At 38.7% G+C, this 17,634-nt stretch overlaps 3 protein-coding genes across 3 annotated transcripts; all 3 read left to right on the plus strand.

Annotated features, from left to right (window-relative positions):
• Positions 1-142: 142 nt before the first annotated feature.
• On the plus strand, positions 143-1,015 carry BDF20DRAFT_913909 (uncharacterized protein; the record flags this gene model as incomplete). The annotated part of the gene is made up of 5 exons (XM_053084123.1): positions 143-158; positions 242-410; positions 479-658; positions 733-801; positions 874-1,015. The coding sequence occupies 5 exons, from the start codon at positions 143-145 to the stop codon at positions 1,013-1,015; spliced, it is 576 nt and encodes a 191-aa protein (XP_052935878.1).
• Positions 1,016-2,169: 1,154 nt separating this feature from the next.
• BDF20DRAFT_942553 (uncharacterized protein) lies at positions 2,170-3,907 on the plus strand. The gene is made up of 4 exons (XM_053084809.1): positions 2,170-2,328; positions 2,438-2,459; positions 2,522-2,638; positions 2,738-3,907. Exons 1-4 carry the CDS (start codon positions 2,262-2,264, stop codon positions 3,852-3,854), a joined length of 1,323 nt encoding a protein of 440 aa, XP_052935879.1. The 5' UTR covers positions 2,170-2,261; the 3' UTR covers positions 3,855-3,907.
• Positions 3,908-7,428: 3,521 nt separating this feature from the next.
• On the plus strand, positions 7,429-17,623 carry BDF20DRAFT_875679 (uncharacterized protein; the record flags this gene model as incomplete). Its single annotated transcript, XM_053081338.1, has 15 exons — positions 7,429-7,530; positions 7,613-7,757; positions 7,823-7,977; positions 8,048-8,959; positions 9,035-9,311; positions 9,397-13,054; positions 13,111-13,258; positions 13,331-13,549; positions 13,613-13,733; positions 13,800-13,835; positions 13,900-16,736; positions 16,758-17,193; positions 17,215-17,280; positions 17,302-17,311; positions 17,393-17,623. 15 exons carry the CDS (start codon positions 7,429-7,431, stop codon positions 17,493-17,495), a joined length of 9,225 nt encoding a protein of 3,074 aa, XP_052935880.1. The 3' UTR covers positions 17,496-17,623.
• Positions 17,624-17,634: the final 11 nt, after the last annotated feature.

Raw genomic sequence — 17,634 nt, forward strand, 5'->3', positions numbered from 1 at the left:
AATTATGGCAGAAAAGCGCAAGTAGGAGTTCGAATTATGATGGGCTAAACTGTTTCTGAACGATAGATGAATTGCATAAATCAAATTGAATATTCAATTACGTGTACCTTTCCTACTCGTGTCTCTTTTACATTTCGAAATAATGGCCAGTTATTATGGTATTATGCTTTATAACAGTGATAGATGACCTATTTGAAGCCTATACTCAGATACGAACGCTTTTTGTTCTCTTTCGATTTAGATGAACTTGGTATTCAACCAAACAGTCATAAGAAGAAAAAGACATACGATGTCGATCTCGATGCATTCATGAACCCAGCATCCGGATCTATATCAAACACCAGCTCATCAACCTTGGGAGACATGCGTCATGTGGAACAGCTCCTTCAAACGGCTAGGCAAGGGCTTGCGTGATTTTGTAAGGCTGTTGAAGTTTGTTTCACGAAATTAATTCGATAACTGGAATACCGTTATCTAGGTTCTTTGGCCAATTCCGACAACAGATGCGAACAGGAGGTGATGTTGATCAGGAAAGATTCCTAGACGATCTTGTTTCACAGTTATTAGAAGAGTCTCAAAATGAAGCCAAGGGCCCTCCACCTGCCTCAAAAAGATTCATTGATACCTTACCGAACCTGAACAAAAATACATTAGACAAGTAAGTGAGTTCAGAAACATTATTCCTGGAGTAAAAATGAGCCGGTTATACTCACTTGCTTCGTGATGATCAAGGGAGGAGAGTTGTATTATTTGTAAAGAGAACCTTAGATCAAGTGATCATACTGTCACCCAATTGCCATGGTAAGTGAGTAGGAAGAGAAAGGTAGATTCTCGTTCTTTGCGCCCTATTCACTGTGTATCATTTTACGCAAGTGGGCATTTATTTGATCTAGAATGTATTGTTCCTTGGTTACAGTTGCATCATACATGTCCTATGTGTCGACACAAATTTGAGACAGAAGAGCAGGTGAAAGAAGAAGAGGAAGAAGAACAACGGAGCTGGATGTATGGCTAGCAAACCTATTACCCATCGTTCAATGCTTACCAACAAAAGCATGTATACTATGTTTATTTCTGTTGTTGGCTCAGTCACACTATAGAAGATAATAAACTTGTCACTGAAAGAAACTTTATTCATCCTTTTAAAAGAGGATTTGCATGGTTATTGTCCAGATGGGAATGGAAGGTTCCTTACATATCTTTTCAAGAATGACAACATAGAAAATTCCTGAACCTGCTTGGGAACAAAAATGGATTCAGGGGGGCCAACTAAAGGGAAAAGTGTCGTAAAATAGGTTATGTGCTCAATCGGGGAAAGTTAAGTTCTGGATAACAGACAAGCTAAAGTGATCGTCATCATGCTGCAATATAGAAGTACAAATAGTGGTCTTTTTCTAGTTGTTTTCCAGTAGCAGACAATGTCGTTTGATCCATGAGTTCTACACTTTTGCTCTCAGATGAAAAAGAGGGTCTTTCACATGACTTCCGACATTTGGACTCTCTTGCTATTTGACTGAAAACTGAAAAGAATCATAGACATTTCAAAGAAAGACAGCAAGAAGAACAGCAGAACTCACATTTTGATAAGTGCTTTGATATCTAAAAAAGGAAGATATCGAGCTATACAAGAGGAACCATAGTCAGATGCTAATTCTCTTTCTTTAATCTGAATGAGTGCAAGTGTACAGTGGTGATTTGCAGTAAAGTTTATGCACCTTGAAATGCTAATGTCACTTAAGCAACTCAAACTTAGGCTCTATGTACAGTTTTATTCAGGTGCATTTTTGTTGCTGCCAACACAGATTTTCCCGCCCAAATTGAATTCATTGCATTTTTGCAACAAAAACATGCGCATGTAAGTGGATACCATCTTTTCAAAAAGCCATACAGCAATAAATAACATATCAAAAGAAGGCTAAGTGATACTCTAAAGTCAGTGGCGCTGCGAATGTCATCATGAGAAAGAGAGCGGGAGTGAGGGTGTAACTTAAAAAAAAAAAAAAGGCAAATTGGCTGCTTCTTTGCTTATCAAAGCGAAAGAAAGGTGGTCCTTTTAAACTTAGAACACAGTTCTTTTGTTTATTTACATCTTTTATATACACGACACAGAATACATATATAACCATATATATTCATTTTATGTAGCTTTATTTATACATAAACCCTGTTTTCCTTTTTCTTTTCTTTCTGTCCTTTTTCTCTTATTTTGTCTATTGAAAATTATCCGTGCTCTTTTAAAATCCTACGATACGTTTTTACCTATGTCAACTGCAGTAACAGAAGAACCAGCATCAACAAAGATTTTCACCTGCTCCCAATGTCCAAAAGGTATGAAAGCTGGTAGTCCCCAAGCCACTTACTCCATTGCGTGTAGTTTGAGTTGATGTAACCTCCTCCCTTCTGCTTTGCGTTATTATATATTACTCAAAATTCACAGTCTTTGTTACTCGTTCAAACTTGTAAGTACCAGAAATGCACTGGATAAAAACGGAATACATACTCATTCAATAAAATGTTATAGAAAACGCCATATGGAGAATCCAAATATTCATAATATCCCCTATGTTCGCTGTCGTGATCAAAAGAGGTGGAAAGGTCACTCTAAAAAAGTGATATCGAAAGAAGAAAGTACCGAAAGGTATGTTGATCCTCCCTCCCTCTCTCTCTCTTTTTTTTTTCTTTTCTTGGTATCATTCAAATAAAAACTTTGCCTCTTTCATTTGAAATCTAATCCCAGTAATAATGATAGAATGCGAAAGTGGCGTGCAGAAAACAGAGAAAAGAACAGGCAAAATGATCTGAGATGCCGTGTCTATCGATTAGCACGTCAAAAATTCGGCGAAGGAAAGTCTGTTGAAAAGCAAGACTTTGTGAAGCATGAAATTGCCAGAAGATTAGGCAGACGCCTCATCCTGGATGGTCCACTACCCGTCAAAAGCAGACTATCACTTCACCCTACGAACAGGCAGCAACAAGCGTCCATTTGCATGGACACAACATCGCCAGCCACCTTTTTATTACCCTCCACAGATCCTATAAGCATTACAAATATCCATCCAAATGACCGTCATCACGATAGTTCCGTCATGAACAAAGAGTTGCCATTTTACAGTACACCACAACAAAAGATCAAACTACCATCCATTGAAACCATGAATCACGTTACAGACCACCCTCATCATTACTACCAAACCTTACAGCAGCAAAAGCAACAAGCGACCCTACCTTCATCCACGCCTCTCACTACAGCAAGCCCTGCATTCTTACCCGATTTATCTCCACATTTGCCATCTGAACCGCCCCTCGATCTATTCTTACAACGACACATAAATAACAGTGTTTATGACAGTTTAGATATTCCACAAAGCAACGGAAGCAACAGTCCAGCGAATAGTTGCGCCTCCGATATCTCCCTTCCAAGTCATCCTAATAGCCATATCACTCAACTGCAACAAGAACAGGACAACAACAACAACAACAACAACAAAAGCGCTCATATCTTACTGCTATCACCTTTATTGTCTACCACTTCCTCCACAACAACAACGACGACGACGACAGCAGGGGGAGACGCAAACTTCTGCTGTGTGCTACCTTCCATGCATAACCTTTTATCGCCCTCATGTGCATTATCATCATCATCATCCTCATCTGCTTCGACACCTACCGAAGCCTCTGCAACAAACATCGCTGACCAATTTCATACCGCTAATGTACAAACACAAAATGATGGTTCTATCAATATTCTAAATGAATTTGTTGGCGTCGTTTTGGACTATGCTGCAGATACTGGCTATCTCAACCAAGATTCCAATTCTATGGTCATAGGAGCAGCAGCAACAGCAACAATTTAAACTTTCTTACAAAATGCCTCATCATTTTAGTTAATTTACGCATGATTTCATTTCATACTCTATAAATAACGTATACAAACAGTTAAAAGTGCATGCATATTGTGATGGCAATTAATATATCCTTATTCAATCTGTATTGGTTCAACAAAATGCATGTCAACAATATGAACAATAAATAATTAAAAAGCAAGTACGGAAAAAAGTACCAGAATAAAAAGATTGAAAAAAAACAAAACAAACCACGTTACAGTTCTTTTATGGGTACATCCATTTACATATACAAATGACGAGAAGACGAACAGGTAAAAAGTAAATGTAAAGCCAAACAACAAGTATGTAAGTCGTTCAAAGAGGAAGGCTCATCTATTCATGTATCCGAAAATACACAACGGGGCAGAAGTACAATAAAGTTAAGAAGAGAGTCTTCCAAAGAAGTATTACATAGCAGTCGCAGAAAGCATCGTTGATGAATTTATTGTTATTCATGATGACTATTCTTCGGGTGATCGCGCCGTCCAGTTACTCTTCAAGTTAAAGACCTTGTGTGCCACAGATGAGCTTTGGTTGATAAATGTATCGCGGGAAATAGGGAAAAAGTTGGTGATATACTAGCTATTACTCTTTCGTTTTTCTGCTATTCTTCTGACATGTCTCCCACGTAAAAAAATGTCGTGTCGTCAAGAAAAACTAAAACCAAAAAAAGAGCTGATAAAGGAAAAACTAGAACGGCCTTGTTGTCATCTTTTGTATTGCTCAAGTTACGCGACAGAACCCAATACAACAACCATTGATTCGCGAACTACTTCTCCAGCATTGATCTTGAGTGTCAGCACTACAAAGGAGCGAAAAAAATGTAACACTCTTCAGCTTAGGTTACCTTACAAATTGGTTGGTTATTTTATTAAGGGCTCTACCCATTTGGGTTCATTGTGTACTTTGCGCTGATATAAATGCTTTTTTGTAGTAAATACCATATTTTTATTCTATCATATAACCGAATTGATAACAAATAACTCCTTCACAATGATCAGATGGACCCGTTTTCTATTTGAATTCAATTTAACCTAAAAAGGCAATCGAGTTGGCACACACTCTTATCACACAATTATAAAAATAGTTTACATTCAATTTTGAAATACTAAAGAGAAGAGCTTTTATTATGAGAGAAGGAAAGAAGCGGGCCTAACGCCATTGAAGAGCTTATCACTCTTCGTTCTTTATTTTTGTAAAAATCTATTCCAAGTGAACAAGAAATATTTTAGCTTTATGTACTGCCCACGTTACGGCCTATTGATCAGTATACTAGCCCTCAATCGATCGATCAAACGCACAAAAAGCGCGTTTGAATAAGTCGTACTTAGCATGGGTACTACATACCGAAGAATGATTAACATTGTAGCTAGTTATAATATCCAAGTTGGAAGTAATTTAAGTTAAGGAATATTCAAAGAGAGATATTTGAAGGGAATAAGTATCGCAATGTTGGCAGAGTTCGAGCAGCAGTTTCGACGTGAGAGACAATGTGTCTTAAGCGTGGTTACAAACGGCCGGTCTTCATTTCTTTCATGAAGTTCCCAGCTTAACTTTTCCTTCAAACCTCATCTATGAATGGTTAATTATCAAGTTTGTGCATAAAAACATATAACCTTTACTTCACAATCGAACAAAGTCGGCATCGAAGACCAGGAACCATGAAATCATTCAAGCACCATCCATTTCGAAGTAATAGCTAAATCTTCTGTAGCTTGGACCGAATATTTGCAGCAAACAAAGCAAGAGTAGACAGTTAATAGCTATGAAAAATATATAAAGCTTTAGGCAATGAGTATTTCGAGAGATAGCTTAGCAGGTAGAATCCACAGCTCTAAACAATGGTTACGAGTCACCGTCATGTAAAGCAGAATTATTTTAATTCTGTTTGGGGTGCTCATAGCTGCTTCTTTGTTTGAGACGGTCAGATGCAGAAGGAGCAGTTGAACAAACAGCCCACTCTTTTTTTTCTCATTACAAATACCCAGTATCAAATCGATGCATTTTCAAAGGCTTACTCAATCCGCTTATTTCATAGCAAACGGTGCCCTTTTGCTCTTGATAAAGGACAAGAGAGTTGTTTCAATAAAATGAACGGACTGAAGCAAATTCGAATTTACGAGCATTCTTTTTTAACTCGACGAATCTTGGAACTGCTGTACCAACAAATGCTGTAAATGAAAAAAATTGTGGCTGCATAATCATCACCTGAATTGAAAAAGAATCGCCGCCGAAAAAAAATATATTTCGGGTAGACCATTAGGGCTTCCCTTACCTCTCGAACAGAAATACAGGATTGCTATTTGATCAGGAAAGCTTTGCGAAAATTTTAACTCTTGTAGCTCAAAATTGCTCTCCTTGAGTAAAAATTCCGAAAAAGTTCGCTGCTATTTATGAATAGCATCTTTCTCTTCTATTGCTGCGAGCTGTTGTAAATACTAAACTGAATGCATATCACTAGACTTCCAGTGAGGAAAGTGCAACCTTTGGTAATGTCAATTTCAGCGAAAAAAGAAAATAAGACCTGAGACTCACAACTTTTGCATTTACGTCCTTGTTAATGAAAAGCCTTCTCAGTTGAGATCCATTGTGGATCATCTTTTGCATGACGATCAAGAACAGATCCCCGAATTCGCTGACAAAATTAACTCATGGACTTCTCTTAAAGGCGATCTATTTCAGTATGTTGAAGTACTCAACCGATTCGATGACATTTTGAAAAATATTGCCGAAACGACGCATCATTTGCATGAACATGTGCAGAAAGAGCCATTTACAAAAGCCGAGAAAAGTCTATTATTGGCCATATTGAACTTTACAAAAATATTGTTCGATTTTTGCGCAAATAAAAGTCTTTACAACTCTTACGAGGTACGCACTAATGTCTTTTAACAAACAGAGTATACCTGGTATCAGTTGAGCTGACTCTTCGAATTTTCCTGCAACTTACCTACTACAGCATTTAAACAATCTATTGAATACTACCGACATTGACGTTTTAGAGGCAGTTCTAAAACTACTCCTTAAACCAGCATTGCGGGTCAGTGACCCTCGAGCAGTAGTTTCAGCATTTTATGTACAACAGGATAAAGTAATCGAATTAGCAAAAGACAGAGGAAGCATCGGTAGTAAATCATCCGTCAACTTGATCGATCGCATAAAAAATGCAGAATCCACAAATGTCTCTGAAAGGAATTCAGTAACAAAAATACAATTATCATTTTTCCGAACATCCAAAAGCACCGATAACAAAGATAAAAAAGAAGGACTACAAACAATTGACTATGCAATAAATCAGCAACAGCAGCAGTTATCTGATCTAGAATTATTCTGGAAATTAGTACAGGAATATAACATCCCTGACGAATATCACTTTGAACTGTTGGTAAAAGTCAGACTTGCCAACAACGCAAACAACGTATTTGTTTGTAGACAGTTGTTGGTCATAAGATTCATATCAATAGTCATCATGGGTAATTATTATTGTAGTATAGTGTAAACTTTTTGCGTTAGTTACTGAACCTTTCTCCTTATAGCACACACTATGCCAGAAACGATCATTCAAAACAGGCTTTTTCTGTATGAACCTCACATCGTACAACAAATTGCGCAGCTTATAACATACGATGAAAAGGATATTCCTATAGTACGTATTTGTATTGTCGACTTCTACTTTCCATAACAGGAAAGACAATAATCAATCTAAACGTATGATATTGTTTTTGTAGGACATTCAAACCTATGCCTTACATGCTTTGGAAGCCGTTGCGAGGCACAAATCAAAAGCAAGCGAGGTATTATCTACTCTCAACGCATCCGCTAATCATGGTATTCTTGTTCATATTTTACGCCAACTTGTCAAACCTGCTTCTGGTAACTCATTGGAAACACAGTAAAGTAATTTTAATGCGAAGCTAACTATGATCTTCAATCTATAGCATACACATCCGATTTTTATGGTGCTTTCTTTAACTTAATATCATTTTTGTTACAAACGCCCGCTGGTCAAACAATGCTGATGACGGCCGGCATCATTTCAACTCTAGTTCAACTGCTCGACCAGGCAAATCATTTGAGTACAGTAAATGAGAAGGCAAGTGAAGCAATGCATTGCAAGAAAATAGACGAAAGTCTGATCATTAACCTACTTTTCATTTCTTCAGGTATTGCATCATGTCCTCAGCCTTTTGGACACAATTTTGACTACAATAGACACAGCATACCCATCTTTCTTTAATGCCAACGGCATACATGTAATCACAGATACCATTCAAGTCATTGTTGAAAAACGCTTACAATTACATAGAGCTCATAATGAAGACCAAGTCTCTAAATACAACTATTTGCACTTAATTAAACTTAATTTCCGCCTTCTAATGCACCTAATGGATCCATCTTATACCACAGCTACTACAGATGGTTTACGTAATTTAATGGATACGACAAATATCGGTCAAAGTATCATCACTATCTCTCAACATCTGCCTGTCTTTGGGCCCTCTATTTTTGCCCAAGCAATCAATTTCACTACCTTATTTATTCACTCTGAACCTACCTCACTCTCTGCTCTGCAACAGGAACTTAAGCTCCCTCAAGCTATTTTGAAAGCCTTCAACAGTTATTATTGCAGCGATGAAACCATCAAAGACAGCCCACCAAGTTATAGTCATGAGGTATTGGTAGCAGCTATCAACAGCTTTGGAGCCTTTTGTTTGAATGAGACAGGCCTTACTATTTTGAATGAATTGGATTCTCTCAATTACTTTTTCAAACTATTGACTTCACCTCCATTTGTCAACCATTACGTATATGAGCTCACGAATAGTGCAGCAACTAATATCGGTGTCATGATGGATGAATTAACCCGTCACCAACCCAAGTTAAAGGAACAAGTGCACCAGTTAATAGAGAACGAACTCTTGCGAAAGGTTATTGAAGTAGGAAGTCAAACAGAAGAAGATTCGTATAGTAGTAGGCCCATGGACCATTCTGATAGACTTGTACTTAAGCCTACGCCCTTAAAAAAAGAAAAGCCGCAATGCCTAACTTTGGGTTATGTCGACTTGGTGGCAAAGGTAGGAATTAGTACGATGTTTCTTCCTTTTTTTAAAAATGACGCACAATACTCAACCCCCCTTTTTTTTTAATAGTTTTTAGAAGGTTTTCTGAGGAACACATCAAATACGGAAAGGTGGTCTACCTACGGCAAATTAATTCTTCAGTTTTATGAATTACCCAATCTACCTTATGACTTTGTGATTACTTCTGCTTTTGACTCTTTAAGTTTTGTCTTCCGCGTGCTATCAGATGCCAATCCACTGCAACTGGCAGGTTTGATAGCCTCGAAGATATACGAGTCTTCTCAATTCATTTTCAAAGACTTTCAAAAGGGAAAAAGTACAATACACGAGGTTATTGAAGCAAATGGTAAGTATCAGCCGAGCGGATTCGTGTAATTGATGTTAATGTGACCTGGGGAAACTAAAATGCGCACGTTTCTATTCAATATTAGGTCAAAATAATGTTTCCATTGAAAAAGGTAATAAACTGTTCCGTAAATGCAGTATCCTTTTTGGCTATACCGGATTGCTGTCGTCAGTCTTCGCCTCCTCTATCTTGACTTCATCAGATCATTCAGAGGAACTTATCGCTTGGTGTTTGAAAAAGGTTTTTATTTCTGAAGATGATAAAGAAGGAGAACGGAAAACCTTCGTGCAAGTTCTTGGGGAAATTCATAGGACAATGGTGTGGCAAAACATTTTACTAAGGAATTCAGTTCCAGAATCTTGGTATACAACTATCCTTGAGGACAAGGATGATGAAGAAAAGCCTAGAGATCCTCGACTAGTTAACACTCGACGATTCAAATTATTGATTGGAGAGATACCGCCTGCTATCATGCCGATATTTCAGGGAATTATCAAAGCATCTACAAAAGCACCTGTTCGTTTTTCCGACTCTGATCTGAATGCGCAACGAGCTCTAGAAGTGGGCCTAGAAATGACTGTATTTTTCAAAGAGTGTCTTCAGTATCTTAATGATTTAAAGCTGGAATACCGTTACAATTTTTATGCTTCAATTTTCTCAATGATATCTATGTTACTTCTCAATGATCGATCCAGTACAGCAATTCACATGCCTATTGCTATCGCTTTAAGGTTAGAAGGCGTCCTTGATCTAATGTTGAACACACTTTTCCCCCAATTTTGGACGCAAATGAACTTATTAGTGAATGATGGAAAGTCGGAATCCACTCTTTGTAAAAGGGTCAATACGTGTATCGAACTTCTACTCGCAATCCTTAATCACCTCGGTTCTGCCAAGACCATCCACTTTTCTGTGCAAGTCAACTCAATAACGCTCAAAGATGGCATATATGAAAAGTTCGAACCATTTCAATGGATAGCTGCAGTTCATCTCGAGGTTTGTTGTGCTTTATCGCCTTACGTCTTAACGCAATCAAGTGGAATACATAAACTTTCAAAGCATGTCTTGCAGTCATTGCTTAGATGCCTAACGTTGCATTTCAAGTCAGATGGTGAACAGCGATATCCTCGTCGTCGCAACAACAATGAAGAAAATGATGAACAAGGACTCATTAGCAGTATCGATTCCTCTTCTCCAGATTTTATAGCCAACCGTACTGCTTTGATTGGTATGGGCTTTGAATCTCATCTTGTCGAAAATGCTCTGTCGCGTTTTCAATATGGTCTTTGTGCTTTAGATTACTTGTTTAGTCGTCGTTTGGTAGAGCATCCTGTCAGTGCTGGTAGACCAATTTTGAGTAACATTTCGTCCAGCAATTTGGTTACGTCAACGCCTTTGACAGCTGCTGAGCGTAATGCAACTCGTCGCATTTTGGTGAATTTGTGGTATAATACGTCGGCTATAGAAACGGTATTGGCAGATATAGAGACAGAAGTAATACCCCTCAATGAGGGGGAACGACGAAACCTACTTTATCAACTTATTACACGCTTGGATTCTATGGATCCAGTCCCTTCTCATCATGGAGCCGAGCGACAAGAAAATATTCCACAAACTGCTGAACCAGAGGAAGAAATTATGGAAGACGATAATGATGAGAATTATGAGGATATTGACACTGACGTTGAAACAGATGAATCTGGATCTGGAGAGGAAGAGATGGTCTCTTTGGAGTCGAAGGAACTTTTCGATGACTTATCAAGTATGCGCCGTGAAATGCGGGAGAATCTACCTCAACAACTTGCGTCTTTAGTAAATGTTCGTAATGATGTTGATTTGGAAATACGTGATCTAATGGTCGTTCTCTGTTGTGGTGATCCTGCTAATATTGAAGACAATACTAAACGAACAATACATTTGTTCTCTCAAGGACATCAATATGAAAACGAAACAGTCCCAGCCGCATCTTTTGAAGATAAACGGGCGGTATTCGAAGCAACTATCAATCGAATACGTATATTTGCTCTTATGATGCATGAGCCGTCTGAGACAGCTATGCATCAGGTAATGCCACTGATCATGTCGGCCTTATCTGATTACATTGATTGGTTTGATTTCCTAAATATCATTGTAACCTATCGAGAATTTGCGAATCCACATTGGTTGACTACATTATTCTCCGTGTTGGAAACAAAGTTAGCGTTCTCTGACCCTCCTACAGATGAAAGTGTGACAGACGCAACTATAGTCAGTAATGAAGCAAGCAGGGTCGATTCCACAAAGAAATCTCCAGTCATCTCAAATGAAAATCGTACAACGCTTTTAAAGTACTGCATTGATTTGCTCAAGCTTGATAAGCTTACACAAGATAATTTCATCGCTACTCTTCGTATCATCGTACGCTTGACGAAGCATTATGATACTGCCCAATTGTTCATGAAATGGGATGGCTTAAATTTATTATTCGAGCAATCAAAACAGAATGCTGAGCGACTCAAGATGGTTCAGCTATATATAGTATTGATATTGCGTCATTTGATGGAAAGCAAGGATGTGATCAAAGAGCGTATGCGCGAATGGCTTCCATATTGGTTTTCTTTGGTGAAGACAGAATTCCATACAGTATCAACTTTTATTCGCAGCAATGGTTTTCTAGCTCTTCGTGATCCTGAGATCTTTTTAGACGTCAGTTCCCAATTGGCGCGCTTGACACAATATCCTGATGGCAAAGTCAGCATTAAGTTCAATCAAAGTAATGAGGATGCTGCCCACACAGTGAAAGATGCATCGAACAAAGCAGCAAAGGGTTCTTCAGTTCTTGTTATGAAGTTTTTACTGCAACAGCTTAATGAATCAGATAATAACGACGAAAATATTTTGTCTATTGCATATAGAGGCTTCCTATTGAAGCTTGTCTTCGAACTTGTCTCTTCATACCCCAGTTGCAAATACGATATTTTTGAATCTTCTTCACAAAATCGAGATTCTGTAGTGTACAAAATGATAACGCAATTCTTACCTTACGATGCAACTACACCATTTTCTGATGACAGTAAAAAGCAAACACTCAAGCAGCATGTTTCAACCTGGGCTTATTCCATTATCGTCAGTATGTGCTATGATACCACTCGATTAGTGAATCACGAATATGCTGTCAAAGAAGACCAATCTGCGCACGTCGCAATAACACGTATAAGAAAACATGTATTGGATCTAATCATTCGTGCTTTCAAGGAAACCCTGCAGTCCAATGGAAGTCTTCGTCACAAGTACAGCCACTATATTGCCTTATCTGAATTAAGTCATCGACTTTTATTTGCTCATTATACACCTTTGATACCAGGCTCGGTTATCGAGCCTGAAGCTATCTCTCAAATGTGTGAGTTGATGATTGAAAAGAAATTTGTATCCCTCCTTATTTCTGTTATTGAGGATGTTGATGTAAACTATCCTCATGCTAAGTCGGTGCTCAACTCGATTTTGGTACCATTGGAACAACTCACCAAGTTGGCTATTCGTTTGGACCCTACAGCGCTTAACGCAGAGAACAAGGAACAGCAAAGCAACATCGGCGATGAATATGACGAAGCGTTTATACCCATGGATACAGATGATGACGATTCTCCTCTAGCCGATGTGAATGATATTTATAGAAACTCGTCTTTAGCCATGATGGATGGTACAGTAACTGATGAAGAAGAGATAGACGCAGCATCGGAGGATTCTGACGTTGAGATGGCCAGGTAAAGTCTTTACACAATCACTGCTTTGGATTTCCGTTACTAAACTCTAGACATAGTTCTGGCCAAGAGATCATAGACGATACATCTTCCTCGGATGAATCAGATGACGACGGTGAATTAGAGGAAGATGAAGAAATGGAAGACTTGATGAGGAGTCATCGATATCATCAGTCGGACACGGAAGACGAAGAAGAGGAAGATATAGTTAGTATCATTACAATGGAGCACTATATAATACAATGGCGAGCACTAAATGATACCTTTTCCCCATAACAGGATGAAAGTAGTGATGAAGATGAAAGCAGTAGTACCTCCGGGTCCGAATCTGGCATATCTATTGCGCCATCAAGTGTATATGATTCATCTGAGGGCTCTTCTGCTGCATCCATAACCAGTTTGGATGAAGTGAGAGATTTAGCAAGAAATTTGGGTGCTAGAATTGGAACGGAAGAAGTGCACCGTCGTGGTCATTTCAGAACCCGACGTGTTCAAATGGTAACACAATCATAAGAATGACAATAGCACCTCATACTTACAATTTATTTTCAAAATATCTAGGTCGAAGACAATCCTATAGAAGAGCGTGGAGGCGATATCTCAGGCTCTGATTCGGAAGCAGAGGAAGATGTCCTTGAAGAAGATTTGAACGAGGAAGAAATGACCAATGTTGCTCGAAATTGTAAGGACATATTCGTTAAATGACTGAAACTAGCCAGACTAATTTTTCTTTATGTGTATTCTGTAGTGGGTTCTTACCTGGGCGGAATAACCCGTATAAATGGTAAGTTTGATCTTTTATCAATATCAGCGCGTCAAATATTTATGACCTTTTGGTCTATGATTAGCATTCGGTCTTTCACATGCCCATGGTTCGCGGTCAAGAGAGAATAATATGCTCCTGCATCCAATAGTAAGAAACGCTATGGGAGAAGACGAAACAGAAAACCAATCAGCATCTGGACATAGAATGTTACCCGTTACGAGTAGCAGTCATTTGCAAGCATATGAAGATATAATTGGTTTTAGTGCTGTTCAAATTTTGGAAGAACTGATTCAGGAGCAACGTCATCATCAACAACGACAACATCAACAACAGGGACGTAGCAATACTAATACATCCTCAAACATTAATGCAGATACAAGTTCCTCCTCTGATGAAACTGCTGAAAAAGAGACGAGACATGCTTTAGCTATAGTAAAAGATTTCTCAATAGTACAAACAGTTGATCGTTGGAGTCAAGAATTTATGATGGTTTTCATGATACCCGTCGCTACAGAGAAAGCTGTCAAGTTATCGAAAGATCTGACTGAACGTTTGAAAGATACAATTGAAATAGAAAGCGAATCGAAAGATGAGAATGCAAAATTGTACGGCACTTCACTCTATTTACCCGTAAATTTAGACGAAAATACAGGTAGTACAGCAACAACAGCAAATGAAGCATCGATGAGAGAAGCAACTGTAGGTGATGAGGACGCAATGGCGTATGAGATGTCCGAAGAAGAAGATGATGAAGAGGCTGAAGACGAAGAAGAGGAAGGAGAGGAAGAACCTGTTACAATAATGATTGATGGGGAAGAAGTTGACATCACTGGTACGGGAATAGATGTTGAATTCTTACGTGCGATACCTGAGAATTTGCGTGCCGAAGTTCTCAGTCAAACTGCAATGGAATACCAATCAATGATGGACGACATGGACGATGATATCAGTCCTGAATTTTTGGATGCCTTGCCTCAAGACCTTCGAGCTGAAATTTCCGAACAATTATCCAGCAGGCATATTTCTGATATTGATGCTACGAATACTATTGAGGCTACAACAGCTCAACAGGAGCCGCAGACTGAGCCTGTGGAAACGAGTGTCCATAGTGATGAGCAATTGTCTAGGGATGCAGGAACAAATAGGAGAGCTATACTTCATCGCAACGCCATTCGATTGGTAGAGCATTCAGAGTTACTTTCTCTCGTTAAATTACTCTTCGTACCTCATTCACTCTCCAAGACCCTTTTGAATCGATTACTGTTAAGTTTATGCGAAAATAGTAAAACCCGTGATGACTTGCTATCCTTGTTACTTTGTCAGTTACAAGATGCTAGTGAAGACTCATTTACTAGTGGTGGAGATATCACAGACGAAGATGTAGCCAAGCAAGCCACTAAAAGCAATTTAATTATTCAACGATGTTTGGAGATAGCATACTATGTCGTTACTTGGAACGACCGTTCTATTGGATTCTTCTTGGCGAATAAAGAAGTCTGGAATCGGAAGCGCCGTCTTTCAACAAACAACCGCAAATGGAAATCAAGGCTATGTCATGAAACACCTATACTGTTTCTGCTGGGACTTCTGGACCGTAAGGCTTTTGTAAACAATACCTTTTTGATGGAGCAGTTGACGAACTTTTTGATGACTATTTGCCGATATTATCCCAAATTGGTTCGGAAATACAATAAGCTGAGGGATCAAAAACCAACATCGGATGGACAGAAACAATCGCAACACCACGCTCCCGAGATTCCCAAAGATTATCTTCAAAAGATCGTCAACGTATTTTGTAACGGCGAATGCTCCAGTCATACTTTCCAGTATACTGTTAGTATTCTTTCTTATTTATCCTCCCCTGATGGCGTTCTTATATGGATCATAGATGCCTTAACTGCAGTAGCCAATATCTGTGGTGGGGAAGTATTAAGCGATCTCAAGCAGCTTGCTGCTGTGTTAGAACAGTTAAAGGAAGGTACAGAACTTACAGGCTCTGTTCTGGTTCAGTTTTCTGCTGCGACATCTCATCAAGCCAGACTGTTACGTATTCTAAAAGCAATGGATTACTTGTATACCCATAAACGTCATATGACTTCTGATGAAACTGAACAAAATCAACAAAATTTGGTCAAGTTATACAACAAGCTAGATTTCGCGCCAGTGTGGAGAATGTTGAGTGGCTGCTTAAAGGCCATTCAAGGTAGAGAGGATTTGCTCAATGTGGCTACAGTTCTTTTACCTTTGGTGGAGTCCTTTATGGCTGTATCTAAATATTCAATTGTCAACGGTAACAGTATGAAAGCGCGTGAGGCTACAACCGCAGAACAATTCTTCCTCAGCTTTACAGAGGAACATAAGAAGCTATTGAATATTATGGTTCGCAACAATCCATCTTTGATGAATGGTGCATTTTCGCTTCTCGTGAAGAACCCCAAAATACTGGAATTTGATAATAAGCGTAGTTATTTCAACCAGCAGCTTCATAAGCGTTCAGAAGAGGAGAATTTCCATAACCCTATTCGACTCAATGTTCGTCGTGACCATGTCTTTGAAGATACGTATCGTCAGTTGCAAGGGTTTACAGGTGACGAAATAAGGTATGGCAAACTCAATGTCCAGTTTGACAATGAAGATGGTACAGATGCTGGTGGCCTTTCCAGGGAATGGTTCCAAGTGCTTGCAAGACAAATGTTCGATCCAAATTATGCTTTATTCATCACCTCAGCTGCTGATAAGCTGACCTATCAACCCAATCGCGCCTCTGGTATTAATCCTGAGCATTTGAGCTACTTCAAGTTCGTCGGGCGCGTGATTGGTAAAGCCATTCATGATGGTAGATTATTGGATGCCTACTTTACACGTTCCTTCTATAAGCTTATGCTTGAACGTCCTGTTGACTATCGTGATCTTGAAGCAGTTGATCTAGCTTACTACAAGAGTTTAGTCTGGATGCTAGAGAACGATATAACGGATATCATGGATTTAACATTTAGTATCGAAACCGACGACTTTGGTACAACCAAAACAATTGATCTAAAGCCCAATGGCCGTGAAATTTCTGTTACTGAGGAGAACAAGCATGAATATGTTACGTTGGTTACTGAACACAAACTCGTGTTGGCGATCAAAGACCAAGTGAATGCTTTCTTGCAAGGTTTTCATGATATCATTCCACGGGATCTGATACAAATTTTCAATGAGCAGGAATTAGAACTACTCATATCCGGCCTACCTGACATTGATATTGAGGATTGGAAAGCTAACACTGAATATGAAGGTTACACTTTATCGTCGCCACAAATTCAATGGTTTTGGAGAGCGGTGCGATCATTTGATCAAGAAGAAAGAGCCAAGCTACTTCAGTTCTCAACTGGTACCTCAAAAGTTCCTTTAGAAGGCTTTGCCAAGTTACAAGGTTCGAACGGCATACAAAAGTTCCAAATACACAAAGAGTTTGGAAGTGTAAATAGGTTACCCTCAGCACATACTTGGTAAGTGATATTTTTGTGAGAGAGTCTTCATGTCTCATTTTATACGATTTGTATTGACGCTCTCTTTTTTCCTCCTATTAGTTTCAATCAAATTGATTTACCGCAATATGAATCTTATGATATTCTGCGTACGCAACTTTTCAAGGCCATTAGTGAGTGTTCTACTGGCTTTGGTTTTGAATAATAACGGTAGTAACGACGGTAGTAACAACGGTAGTCAGTTAAAAAAAAAAACAAAAACAAAAAAAAAAGAAACTTTTTGTTTTTTTCTGTACAGTACTTGTTAATAAAAAATGTAAATTAAGTTCCCCCAAATGAATGAT

This window comes from Mycotypha africana (genome assembly GCF_025528875.1).
Source record: "Mycotypha africana strain NRRL 2978 chromosome Unknown BDF20scaffold_6, whole genome shotgun sequence".
Classification (NCBI taxonomy): Eukaryota; Fungi; Mucoromycota; class Mucoromycetes; order Mucorales; family Mycotyphaceae; genus Mycotypha; species Mycotypha africana.

Excerpts from the sequence above, each read along its gene's own strand:
- BDF20DRAFT_942553 (XM_053084809.1), top strand. The coding sequence starts at position 2,262 with ATGTCAACTGCAGTAACAGAAGAACCAGCATCAACAAAGATTTTCACC. Across the intron at positions 2,460-2,521 it reads TTTGTTACTCGTTCAAACTT|AAAACGCCATATGGAGAATC; the intron begins GTAAGTACCAGA and ends AAAATGTTATAG. Across the intron at positions 2,639-2,737 it reads AAAGAAGAAAGTACCGAAAG|TAATAATGATAGAATGCGAA; the intron begins GTATGTTGATCC and ends ATCTAATCCCAG.